At 43.5% G+C, this 14,081-nt stretch overlaps 1 protein-coding gene across 1 annotated transcript; it reads right to left on the bottom strand.

The window, feature by feature from the left end:
• Positions 1-550: 550 nt before the first annotated feature.
• NPS (neuropeptide S) lies at positions 551-2,534 on the bottom strand (the record flags this gene model as incomplete). Its single annotated transcript, XM_030951672.1, is given in 2 exon segments — positions 551-760; positions 2,436-2,534. Coding segments are annotated over 2 exon segments (309 nt in total), but the record flags the coding sequence as incomplete, so codon positions are not given.
• Between the last annotated feature and the right edge of the window lie 11,547 nt (positions 2,535-14,081).

Below are 14,081 nucleotides of genomic sequence, written 5' to 3'. Positions count from 1 at the left end.
ATTTTAAATAACTGTATTAAAACACCAGTGGAAGTTACAAGTAGGGCCTGATTGTTTCACCAGTGGCCCTTCATATCATTGGAAACCTGAAATGAAGTGTACTTTAAATCTGTATTTAAATTACCAGTTGCCTTCAAGTAAATGTGATTTGGGATGGGAAAGCACAGGAATGCCTCGTGCCTGGCAGAGAGGAGGGATTTTGGGAATACTCCGTCCTCCCCACAGGCTGCGCGCACACATCTCCTCAAAGCACGGGATTATCTTCGTATGAATCAAAGAGCAGCTTGATTAAAACCTGTAGCCTGACAAAGGAGGGAAATGAAGCAAATGAAAACATTCATTTCGAGACAAAACTTTATGCCAGTGTGACTTTGGGAGCAAAGCCCTTCCCGAGCGCTCCCTTCTGCTCCGCCCGGCTCGCGGCGCTTGGGGAGCGACATCTGGGGGCTCTGTCAGAGGTGGCTTCGTCAGAGAAAAGCATCGAAAGGAACTCAAAGCAAGGACTGGAACACCAGATGTCAAAACCTGGGCCGGGCTTTGGGACACTTGCTCAGGACTTTGCCCTTCGGAAGGAAGTTTTTTTAATTCCCGCTCCGACGCCGTTGCGGAAGGACCTTTTGTGGAGAAGGGACTCCGGGAGAGGCTTCCCCAGGGGCAGCTCCTCACCCCTGCCCACCTTGGACAGGCAGCTGCTCAGCAGCACCAGGCACGAATCCCATCTCCCATACAGCTGGCAGGTCAAATAAAAGGGGTTGGTGCTCTGGAGATTAAAGGCAAACAAACAAACAAACAAACAAACAAACAGGGGAAAAAAATATATAAGAGAAGGTAAAATTACGGATTTGTGTATTTGCCAGGACTTGTTCAGGATACAGAGCAAAGTAGAAACACAAAAGCAATTTATGCTTTGAATGGCAGGGATGAGCTGTTATTTTCTAAGGATTTATCGTGTTCAAAATCAGATTTTTTCATTGTTTTTTATACATTTCTGGTCTAAAATACTGATACAATTATGTTTAGGGTATGATATGAATTGTTTTCTGTGATGCTGACCAGCTGTGACATAGTTTCCTTGGAACAACCCAGGTGTTTATTGCTGGAAAATGAGATTTCTTCAGGGAAAAATGAAATACCAGCTTTGTATAACCTGTGTGAACTTCTGCTCCTGAAATTACAGGTAAGAGAAAACAAATATACTTGTAAAGCTAAAATTTGGGGGATGCTTTCCAGTAGTTATGACCAATTCTGGAAGTAGTTCTGAGTAAGTTTAATAATGACAAAATAGTAATGGGAATTTTAAAAAGTCTGCATAAAAATCCAGGCTTGGACAAAAATCCAGGGTTTTGCACACATTCCTTTTACTTGCACTCTATAGGACAAAAAAAGAAGCCAACTACATAAAAACTTCCACATATTTGAACAGCTCTTAAAATAAACTGCATTTAATAACTGCTGAATTATAAAATAAAACCATTTCCTGGCATGTCTGTGGTTGCTCTGTGTGTATTTCATCATATCCTGATTTCCCAGCTGATTTTCCGTCTTAAAGTCATATTCTGTAATATCTAAAAATTCCATGCAAAGCCATAGGATTAACACCTGGAACTGCTGGCAAAGCTTAATTAGAATTTTTTTTAATTCAGGGTTTTATTGCTCTTCTTTAATACTGGTTATTAAGTTAATTTTTTTGTTTGTTTAATGACTTTTTCTGCAACCAACACCTTCTGCCACTGACAAGGCGCGTCCCAGACTGAATTTTCTGCCTATCAAGAAAAACACTTTTTGCAAGGAATTAAACTTTTAACCCCAAAAAAGCAGGCACAGAGAAATTCTCCTTTTGAATTTTTAGCTGCTATTTCACTAGATTTCCTGAACAAATAACTTTTATTTGACATTTATTGAAGCAATTAAAGTCCTTTTAACCATGATATCATTGCCATAAAGAGAATCCATCCATTAGGAAATGTGGCTACTCAGATCCAGCTGTGTCTAAATAAATCAGTTGATTATAAATAAGTTAATTAATTGATAAACTCACTAGCAATAAGTAAAATTAATACATATATATCTAATTGCACCTCTTTGAGATGTGCAAGGAATTCAGATTAAATGGAGAGGAGATTTGTGATTTTCTCCCTTCCATCCAGGATTTCAGCTCCCCACACTTCACATTAAATATGCACTGAGTTGCTCACATGATTATTGCAGAGGCTTGCATATTTTATTAATAACACCAGGAAAAATTAGGCTATGCTCCAGGAAATTTAGGCAATAATACTTAACCAATAGCTTTAATACAAGAAAGTTTTTTTGTTTTATAAAAAATAAAAAACACAGCAGCAAAGAAGCAGCCAAGCAAACAAAATGAATTTAAATAAAGAAGTAATTTAAGAGGAATGAAACAGATCTGGGAGTAATTGGAGAATGGGACTTACCATGGAAGGGTCAACTGGGAAACCCGAGCACACCAATGTCATGGAGATCCACAGGATGAAAACCAAGTTCAACCTGCATAGACTTCAAAGAAAAGCTGAGATTAATGAAAATTTGGACCAAAACCAAGCAAAATATGAGCAGAGAGCATCCCATGCACCAAGAACCCCGCGGTGGCTTTACCTGCTCATTTTTTACCCAGCGCTGTGTGCGTGAACATGCAGTTCCACATCCAAATTCCTCACATATCCTTTCAGTTCTTCCTCAGGTGACCATTTTATACCAGAGTTCAGGAGGGAAAATGTCATCAAAGCTGATTTTATTCTGACTAATTGCTCCTTGTTTGGCCTTTTCTTCTTGTTAAATGGGAAAATGGCAAGAACACGCTCAGCTGCCATCACCAACCCCGGGGATTTCATTTAAAGTGTCCCATTAAATGTCTCTCGAGTGGTTTTATTGTTACCTCTGTGTCATCACTGCAAGCCTGGTCAGAGGTCTAAAGATTTCAAAAATCCATCTCAAGAGTTTGTTGCCACTTCCAATATATCAGGTGGAGACCTTGCAAAGCCTGGCAGCAAGAGAGAAACATTAAAAGTCCATTTTAAGTAAAAAAATCCTCAAAGAGTCTTATTATACTCAAAACAACCCCATAACAAAGAATAATTTTTTTTTAATCTTTCTCCCCCCAACATTATTTTTTTTTATGTGCTTAGTTCTATATACACCAAATGAAATTATTTTCTGGCAATTAAAATTCTTTGGACATTAATTTCTACTATGCAGCCGTATCTCAGCCCACACTGAGTTTAGCCAATCCAAACTTCTACAGGGTTAATAAACTCTGTTAATCTCATTAATAAACTCTGTTAATCTCCAGCAGCACAGCAAATGTTTCATGTCTAAAAGCATCATTTGTTGCTGCAACAAATTTAATGGTGCAGTGTTTTAGGGGATTCTGTGGTTTATTTATCCAGAATGGGGTGAAAGTGCTGAATCCCACAGGGTCTGGGAATGTTGGGCTGCACAGGGAATGCTGAAAAACATTAAATTCCATTTATTTTTTCTGAGAACGACCACCACAACTACAAAAACATGCTGGGTTAGTGCTTGGACTCACTGATCTGAGAGCTTTTCCAACTTTAACCATTCCAGGGTTCAAAAGAAAACACGGAGGAGCATTTTTTGAGAGCCACAGAGTGTCAGACATGCACAGAGTGAGGCACAAACCCCAAATGTTGCATTTCCTGTGGTGTTGACACAGAAAAATCAACAGACAAGGGCTCAAGAAGGGACCTTGGTGTGAGTCTTTGGGGAGACTGAACTGTTATAAATGATGCCAAATTTCACTGCAATATTTCAGATCATTTCGATGGTCTGGAAGGTCTTTTACAACCATAATGATCCCATGATGCTGTGATTCAGTCTCCTGATAAAGTGCATTTCATTCCAGGAGCCAGAGAACTGTGAGGAGAAACCCAGTGGCATGGAAGAACCTTCAGGAGTTTTAAACAAAAATTCCTGATGTGATCTCTGCCTGTGGTTGACCATTTCTCCCTCACCATGGTGGTGCTGATCACGTCAAGGTTGACAAAATCCAAGATTCTGAAATTACTTTCTAAAAAGAAAAAGTGGTTTTAAAAGAATTGTGATTGCTGGTGAAGCTCTCCATGATTCTCCAGGGCCACAAGGGCTGAAATGAGGATGAAATTTGCCTATTTTAAAGCCTGCAGCTTAAAACTCTTTATAAACCCATCAGCAGAACAGGTGACTATTTGCATTTCCAGCCTTATTCAGAGAGAAAATCCTTTCTTTGAATGGAACCTCCCATTCCCACTCATCCAGGACCTCCAAGTGCAAGGATAAGAGGATTAGGTCGTGTTCCTGCTGCACAGAAAAGCACTTTGGGCTGGGTTCTGCCTGGGCACAGCTCAGCTCAGCTCTCATTGTGCCTGCATTTAGTCCAACTCAGTTTTAATCTGAAATTAACCTTCACACAACACTTTTTGTGGAAGGTGAGGGGCCAGAACAGGCTGGCAATTGAAGCTCAGGGTTTCTGGATTCAGCCTGAGACTCTCTGGGTAAACTATGGTGGATTATTTACTTAATTCTAAAATTTGTGAGTTGTTTTATCTCCCATTGGGCCTGGTCAGTCCCTCCTATCCTCACCTTTCTCACATCCCTCTAAAAGAGAAGTTTTGACCAGGTGAGAAATCACAAACTGCTTTGGAACTGAAGAACCACAGGATCATGGAATAGTTTGGGTTGGAAAAGCGCCCTGAGACTGAGTCCAACCATTCCCCAGCACTGCCCCACGTCCCCAAGCGCCACCTCCACAGGGCTTTAAAGTCCCTCCAGGATTGGAATTCCTCCCCTGCCAGGGCTGGAGTGCCCTTTTTGGGAAGAGAAGTTCCCAATATCCAACCTGAACCTCCCCTGGAGATGCAGATGGTACCAAGGCAGGAGTCACTGAGACATCACCACGGGGCCCGAGGGCTTTTCCCACCCCTCAGACACACAGAGAAATATTTCCTGAACATTCCAACCTCCCATTTGCTCCTCTCTCCTTGGAGGTCCTTTTTCCCAGCTTTTCAGGATGCAATTTAACACAACACACCTGTGATTTGCATGCTTGAAACACAGATGGAGATTCAGCTCCATTCCAGATATTCCCACTTCAGGTTGGGAGGAATCAGGTTGAACAGAACAAGTGGCAATTGACATTTCTGTCTCCTGCTCTGTCTGCAGAGGCTCTGCTCCCAGGCTGGGTTCACTGGCAGCTATCAGAGGTCAAATGAATCATTAAGAACCACAATAAAACCTCCCAGCATCCATAAAATTTGTATTTTTTCAGAATAAACCAGCAGCAGTATCAGCAACAAAATCACCTCTTCCCTCCTGCTTGCCTTGTTGGAGGGATGCTGTATTGAACCTCAACGCTGCTTTCCTTTGGTTTTCCCCCAAAAATCATATGGAACAACACAAAACTCACAGCTGAGCCTATCAAACCTTGCAAGTTTTTGAGGTTAATAATCCTATAAGTTTTAGGACATGATATTTCCTTTTTCCAGCCCAACAGTCAATCCAAAGTGTTTTAAATTGGCATTGTGGGACTTTGCTAAGGGATCAAACAGAAAATTAATGAACACACCTCAACCTGTCCATTGGCATAACCCCAAAAGTTGTAAAACCACAGCTCCTGATAAAGGCAAGGCTCAAAATCTCGTTTCATTGTGGGATGCTGCCAGTGAAACCTCAGCACGGGTCTGCTGGAGAAAGCTGCTGGGATATTTTGTTCCAAACTCAATATTTTTTGGGGGTTTTTTCTTGCTTTCAAGAATATCAAGAAAGCCAAGAGCCAGCGTGGTTTGCTTTCAGCCCACTGCAAGGTGCGAGCTGGAAATCAATCACACTCCCAGCACACAAACCTGCTTCTGACTCGGTGATAATAGAAAATCCCAGCAGGACACCAAGAGAGAAGAAACACAGAAAGCAGGAAAGTTCATTCCTTGGGTCATTCCCTCTGTGCTCTCACTGCTGCAAGGGGACACAACCAAACCCTGCACCTGCACCACGAGATCTCATCCGCAGAGGCACAGAGGGGCTGCTGTGGATACACCTGACTGATTCTGGGCATTTCCCTGCCATGGAGATCTCTAATCCCCCTAAAATTGGGTATCAGGTGGCTGCCCCATCCCTGGAAGTGTCCAAGGCCAGGCTGGGCAGGGCTTGGAGCCACCTGGGACAGCAGCAGATGGTCCTGCCCATGGCAGGGGGTGGCACTGAGGCATCAGGGGGGAAATGATGCCTCAGGTTTGGCTTTTATATGTTTCACATCTGTGCTGCTTTAGTGTGTGGGGCTGGGCTCACATCAGGGGATGGTGAGCTCTGTGCACAGAGCAGGGAGACAAAACAATTCCTGCTCCAGCTGGGCACCAAGGACAAATGATCCAAATCTCAGCCCAGGAGCACAAACCCCGTGGGCTGCAGAGAGAAAAACAAGCAGGGTGGGACTGCCTGGGCTAAAGCTGGAATGGGACAATGAACTGCAAGGTGCAAATGGAGCAGAACTGATCCCAGTGACAGACCCCGTGCCCGGCCGTGCATTTTGGGGCCATTTTGGTTCATCTTGGGTGCAGCCCTGGCTGGGCTCTTGTGCTGCCCAAGGTGCATCCATGCAGGAGATGCTTTGAACAAATCCCTGCTTTAGTCTTTAGCTCTGTCCAGCCTCTGCTCTGGGTCAGCCCTCACAAGGCATCAGCACTGGATGGGATTGAAGGTTTATCCCAACCCAAGCCATTCCAGGATTCTCTGATGCAGGAGGAGAATGGCTCTGACTGGCAGGGGTCAGGGGCTCTGAGGCCAAATGATGCAGCCTGGGGGAGGCTCAGCTCTTGTCCCCCTGCTGCCCTCAGGCATTTGGGCAGTGCCTGCCCACCTGCACTGCCCCCAAAGCAGGTGGCACTCGTGCCCAGGGCTGTGTGTCCCCTGTGCCAGTTCCCTGGCCCCTGAGCCACCACAGAGCTCTGGGGAGGATGCAGTGATCTCACCAAAGATCAGGCACAGCACTTTATACAGCCTGTGCTGGCTGCTGTGGGCACCCAGCTCTGTGCTCCTGTTCCAGCCTCAGAGCTCTCCAGAAGGACAGAGCTGTTTATTGAATTCCTTCCTGGCTGCCAAGCCCTGTGAGTGAGACGCTGCTCCAGCTCCTTGCAGGCAGGGACAGCGCCTCTGCTGAGCCCTGGCACCGTGCCCTGGCTGGGAAGATGCATGGCTCCCTTTTAAAAGCCAGTTTTTAATGCAATTCCCCTCCGACACCGCTGCCCTGGCAGCCGGAGCCAGCAGCAGCTCAGGCTCCAGCCAGGCCCCCTCTGAGGCTCAGGTTTGATCTGTGAGAGGAGGAAAATCAAAAGGCACTCAAGGCAGAGCAGCACTGCCAGTCCTGCCCCCCTGCACAGTTTGGTTCTCCCAGATGGATGCTGAGCAGGCAGGAGGGGAGCAGCAAGGGCTGCCAGGAGATGGAAGGAACAGGGCTCAGGGTTTGTGGACACTGTGAACCTCAGGATCTTCACTGGCACCTGATTTTGGAGCACTCCTGCATCCCTGGGGCTGTGCACGTCACCATCACGGCAAAGGGGATGAAGCTGCAGTTGGATCCTCCCATGCCAGGGGAAAAATTAGCTCCAAAATCCCCTTTTGATCCTACATCACACAGGAATCGTGGGCTGTGTCACAGTCACCATCCCCAGGATTTTAAAGTCTACGTCATCACCATCTCTAAATATATCCATTCCTTTTCCTGGTTCCAGCCAGGGCTGGTGTGGGCAGAGGCAGCACGAGCTCCTTACCCCACTCCCCAGCACGTGGCACCTCCTGGGCCTCGTGCCACATGGGCACACAGCCCCTGCTGATGTCACCCAGCCCTGCTGATGTCACCACGAGAAGTGGCAGGAATGAAGCTTTTGGCCAAAACATATCAGAACACGTCAGGAAATGTTTCTTATTTATGGATCTCTCTCTTTTTTGGTCAGGTTCCTTAGCACACCTTCAGAGAAACAACCTGCACGAAGCTCAGCCTGAAAAGCAAGCCCTCCCTGCACCAAGCGTTAAAGCCCTCTGAGAATTTAGCTGGAAAGAAAGAGCAGAGCAGACAAAAGTTGCTCAAACCGTCAAGGGGAAGCTCAGCAGAGGGAAAGTGGAGGTAATTAACGTGTTCACTACGCTGATTTGCGTTTGCCAAGGTAATTGATGCGCTCAGAAATCTCTCAAATGGATCCTGCAGGAAGTGGCTGCCGAAGAAAAGATGCCAGCGCTGAGCTAAAAGGAGACCTGTCAAAGCCAAACCCAAATTCCTGCTCAGATGCAGCAAAGATCTCAGTGATCTGAGAAAGGCTGAATAGCTGTTGAAGGAGAAGCCAGGAAGAGAAAAGAGCCTGGATAGACAAGAAAAGGAGAAGAGAGGGGGAAAGGATGTAGGAAAGTCTGATGTGACTTTAGAGGAAGAGATCAAACTTTAAAGGGATCAAACTTTAAAGAAATCAAGGAAAGCTAACATAAATATTATAAATAGCAAGGAATAGGGAGAAGGAGCTGGGTGGCTTTGAAGGGCACAATTTTTTATGGATTTTATGGCACTGCACCTCAAGGTTCTCCTATGGATAAGGCTAACGAAAAACAAGGAAAACATATCCAATATTTTCCATTGGGATAATCTGGCTCAAGCAAGTTTGCATGTTTTCCCCTACAGAATCCCAGCACAAACCCATTTGTTTGCGCTCCCCAGGTCCTTGGGATGTCAAACCAACATCCCTGTGTCAGCTGGGAACAGGAAAAAAGGGAGAAGCGTAGGGAAAACTCAGTTCTGGCAGCACAAGGAATTGTGCTGGGAGGTTTTGGGGCACAAACCTGTGGATCCATAACTGTCCATAGGGGCAGTGAGGGGCACAGGGGATGCTGAATGCTGCTCAGGATACCCAAAACTCACAGGCTGGACACAAAGGGGGACCTGCTCACCCCTGAGCAGCTTTTTGTGCAACGCATAGAGTGGCCTTGCCCCAGAGAACAGCTCGGGGGGATGCAAAGCAGCTGCCAGGAGGTTCTGTATCCCTACAAACACTCCTGGGCTGAGGGACCCCTCGTTCGGCAGCAAATCTCCAGCTCACAGCTCAGGGTGAGTCCCTTTCCTCCCGGGCAGGCAGCACTGGCAGGGAGCATCTCAGCTGCTCCTCAGAGGAGCTCTTGGCATTTCTGGAGAAGGGTGAGATGCCAGCTTGAATTTGTGACACCAGACCTAAAGAACCTTTAGGAAACGAGTGGCCGCATCTGGAACAACACTCATCATGCGGAGGAGGTGAGAGGACACACCTTTTTTCCTCCGAAATGCTGAGTGGTTTCCATCTGCTCTCCCTGCTCTTTCAGCTCGCTGCTGTTTTCTCTCTACCTGGCTGTGGCACTTAAATAAACAAGGATATTGCAGCCTCTTTGAAGGAGACTCCTTTCCTGCAAAAAGCCTTTTTGAAAAGAAGGGTCCTCTCCACAATGACCCGCTAAAGAGCAAACAAATAGGAGCTGAGCCCCAGCTGCACGTTGCCTTGTAAAATTGGCTGGTAGGAAGAGAAAATCAAACTGTGAGTCTGCCTCGCTCTGCAGGCTCTGGAAATGCCAGGTCTGGATCAATTCTTGGCGACTTTGGTTGCTCGTAAAGGTCCTCAAGGAGGAGAAGGGGAATGTGGCTATCAAACAATTCGGTGCCTTTTGTCTGAACATGATCCTGATTTCCCCTTGTGTTCTCTCCCTCTTATAAAAGGCTTCATCCAAAAATATCCCACACCACAAGACAGGAGAAGTTTCTGTTTCCTCACTGAAAGCCTGTTGCAGCTGGCTGGATTTTTCTTGCTCTCTGCAAGGATTTCTCTGTGCCCAATTATGTTTCAATGCTTGATGTAACTCCTCTGGAAGTCAGAGCTGCAAAGGGACTTTTAATGAGGTCAGGGAGTGACAGGAAAAGGGGGGAAAGTAGGTTTAGTTTGGGTTTTGGGAAGGAATTGTTCCGTGGGAGGGTGAAAGGCCCTGGCACAGGTGCCCAGAGCAGCTGTGGCTGCCCCTGGATCCCTGGCAGTGCCCAAGGGCAGGTTGGATGGGGTTTGGAGCACCTGGGACAGTGGGAGGGGTTTGAGGTCCCTTCCAACCCCAGCCATCCCATGATTTGATAATTTTATGATTCTGTGATACCGGGCTCCATTATTCTTCTATTATTTGCATCAGTACCTGATTTGCAAAGCTCATCTCTCCCCTCTCCACCCTCTGAACTCCCCTTTTAGCATCAGGGTCTTCAGGGCCTTTTGCCCCTCCCCACAGCTGCCACGTTTGGAGGTAATCAACAGCTGCTTCTTAATCAAGAGCAGAGATGAATCTGAATAAACACAAATTCCAATATTAGAAAAGCTCATCCAGCCCCATTCCCTGGGGAGCAGAGAAGGCCAGGGGTGCTGAGGCTCAGGACTGTTCCTGGGCAGGACAGGGATATTCTGCAGCTTTCCCTGCTCCAGTCCCTCGGGAAGAGCTCTGAAGGCGCAGGACATGAAAAGGAGCGGCTCTCCACGCACCTGACACTGCTCTGGTGCCAGGAGCAAACGTGCACTGCTCAAAAACCCAGGGACTCTTTGTTCCTGCCCTCAGCCCGGCCTTTCATGGGAGCAGGGAAGGTTCAGCCTTTAAAGCCAACCCCAGCACAGGGCCAATGGCAGCACGGACCTCAATCCTGCACTCACAAAAAGGGCTGGGCTGGGAGGGGTGAGGACAGACAGGGCAGCGCCCCTGAGGGGCCTGATGGGAAAGCACAAAGCGCTGGGAGCGCTCTGGGATTAACACTCACCTGGATGGCAGGTGACATCCAAAAAATAAAAATAAAATAAAATAAAATAAAATAAAAATAAAAATAATTAAAAAATAAAATTAAAAAATAAAAAACTAAAAAAATTTTAAATAAAAAATAAAATTAAAAATAAAATAAAAAAAATTAAAAATAAAAATAAAAAATAAATAAAAAAATTTTAAATAAAAAATAAAATTAAATAAAATTAAATAAAAAATAAAATAAAAAACAAATAAACACGATTAAAAAATAAAAGCAAAAAAATTTTTAAAATAAAAATTACAAATAAAAATCAATAAAAAATAAAATAAAAAATAAATAAAAATAAGATTAAAAAATAAAAAACAAAAAAAATAAAAAATAAAAAATAAAAATAAATAAAAGTAAATAAAAAATAAAATAAAAAACAAATTAAAAATAAGATTAAAAAATAAAAAACAAAAACAATTTTAAAAATAAAAAATAAAATTAAATAAAAATAAATAAAAAATAAAAAACAAATAAAAAACAAGATTAAAAAATAAAAACAAAAAATTTTTAAAATAAAAATTAAAATTAAATAAAAATAAAATAAAAACAAATAAAAAATAAGATTAAAAATAAAAATAAAAAATAAAAATAAATAAAAGTAAATAAAAAATAAAATAAAAAACAAATTAAAAATAAGATTAAAAAATAAAAGCAAAAAAAATTTTTAAAATAAAAATTACAAATAAAAATCAATAAAAAATAAAATAAAAAATAAATAAAAATAAGATTAAAAAAATAAAAAACTAAAAAAATTAAAAATAAAAAATAAAAATAAATAAAAGTAAATAAAAAATAAAAAACAAATAAAAAACAAGATTAAAAAATAAAAACAAAAAATTTTTAAAATAAAAATTAAAATTAAATAAAAATAAAATAAAAACAAATAAAAAATAAGATTAAAAAATAAAAATAAAATAAAATAAAATAAAATAAAATAAATAAAAACATTTAAAAAATAAATTAAAAATAAAATTTAAAAAACCCCAAAAATTTAAAAAATAAAATAAAATAATTAAAGACATGTCACTGTAATGTTTTCTGAAAAATTTCTTCGCTAGGATTTTTTTTTCTCTAGGAAGCTGAGAAGCTTCAGCTTCTCCCCGTTTTGCTGCTTTGGGGTGTGAGTTGGAGATTGTTTAGCTAATATGTGAATTGCTTTAATTTAATCGTGGTCCAGCTGTTCTGAAGCTCTGAGGAGTCACAAGTTTTTATTATTCATTCTTGTTAAGCCTTCTGTCTGTATCCTTTTTCTTTAGTATAGTTCTAGTATAACAGTCTTTAATATAATATTATATCATAATGTAATAAATCAGCCTTCTAAAAACATAGAATCAAATTCCTCATCCCTCACCTCGTCCTGAAGACCCTCACAAACACCACAAAGACAAGGGAAAAAACCCCAACAAAATACAAGTATATAAAAGAACAACATAAAACCATCAAAATCAATAAAAAATAAATAAAATTCCAGATAAAAAGACTAAAAAAGTCTTAAAACAAAAATCCTCTTGTAAATGATGAAAAAAACCCTATTTTTCCCTATAACACATAAAACTATAAAAAAGAAAAAGTTCAATTAATATCAAGCGAAAACCTCCATGTTAAAATAAGCAAATATTAAAGTAACTATAATGCCATTAAAAATTTAAACAGAAAAAGAGAGAAGAGTAATCCAGCTGGGTTTGTTTTCAGGGATGCTTCTCAGGTGCTTCCTGAGCATCCTCTGCCTCCGGGATCCCTTGATGCCTGACGGAACTGGAGCAGAGGCCAGAGGAGTTCAGAGGAATAAAGTGGAGATTTATTGAGGTGCCTTCAAAGGCCACACCCTGGCAGTGCCCAGACGGCTCCAAGGTGGAAGCAAAAGAGCTTGGGCACGAGATCTCACATTTTTGTAAGTTTTAGTCCATTTGCATACAGGAGTTAACTGTCCAATTAACAGCTTCAAATGGTGAAGTTTCATCCTCCTTTCTTGCCCTCCCTCCTCTTTTCATGTTGTTCATGCTTTGGGCCTGAAGTTTGAAGAGATTGGCCTGGAGTCTCCAGCTAGAGCAGGATTGTTTTGTCTCCACCACCCCGTGAAAAGATCCCAGTAACACTGAATATAAAGCTAAAGCTGCACACCCAAACAGAACAGAACAACTCAAACCCCAAGGTGTCACCCTGACAGGGCTCCTGCCCTTCGGCCTCACCTCAGGAGCTGGGAGAAGCTCCAAGGAGCATCACAAATTAGGAATGAGCAGCCAGGGAAGAGCAGCTCCCACAGCTCCCACAGCTCCCAGATCTCCCGGAGCTCCCACATCTCCCACATCTCCACATCTCCACATCTCCCACATCTCCCACATCTCCCACATCTCCCACTCACATTCCATCCACATCTCCCACATCTCCACATCTCCCACATCTCCCACATCTCCCACATCTCCCCCACTTCTCCCACATCTCCCACATCTCCCACATCTCCCACATCTCCATCTCCACATCTCCACATCTCCCACATCTCCCACATCTCCCACATCTCCCACATCTCCCACATCTCCCACATCTCCCACATCTCCCACATCTCCCACATCTCCCACATCTCCACATCTCCCACATCTCCCACATCTCCCACATCTCCCACATCTCCCACATCTCCCACATCTCCCACACTCCCACATCTCCACAGCTCCCACACTCCCACATCTTCCACATCTCCCACATCTCCACATCCCTCCTACATCTCCCACATCTCCCACATCTCCCACATCTCCCACATCTCCCACATCTCCCACATCTCCTCCCACATCTCCTACATCTCCCATATCTCCCACATCTCCCACATCTCCCACATCTCCCACATCTCCACATCTCCACATCTCCCACATCTCCCACATCTCCACATCTCCACATCTCCCACATCTCCCACATCTCCCATATCTCCCACATCTCCCACATCTCCCACATCTCCCACATTCCCACATCTCCCTCCCACATCTCCCACATCTCCCACATCTCCCCACACTCCCACATCTCCACAGCTCCCACATCTCCCACATCTCCCACATCTCCTACATCTCCCACATCTCCCACATCTCCCACATCTCCCACATCTCCCACATCTCCCACATCTCCCACATCTCCCACATCTCCCACATCTCCCACATCTCCCACATCTCCCACATCTCCCACATTCCCACATCTCCCACATCTCCCACATCTCCCACATCTCCCACATCTCCCACATCTCCTACATCTCCCACATCTCCCA

This window comes from Camarhynchus parvulus, chromosome 6 (genome assembly GCF_901933205.1).
Source record: "Camarhynchus parvulus chromosome 6, STF_HiC, whole genome shotgun sequence".
NCBI lineage: Eukaryota > Metazoa > Chordata > Aves > Passeriformes > Thraupidae > Camarhynchus > Camarhynchus parvulus.
The sequence above is the reverse complement of the archived record's forward strand: the minus strand, read 5'-3'. Positions and strand labels throughout refer to the sequence as shown.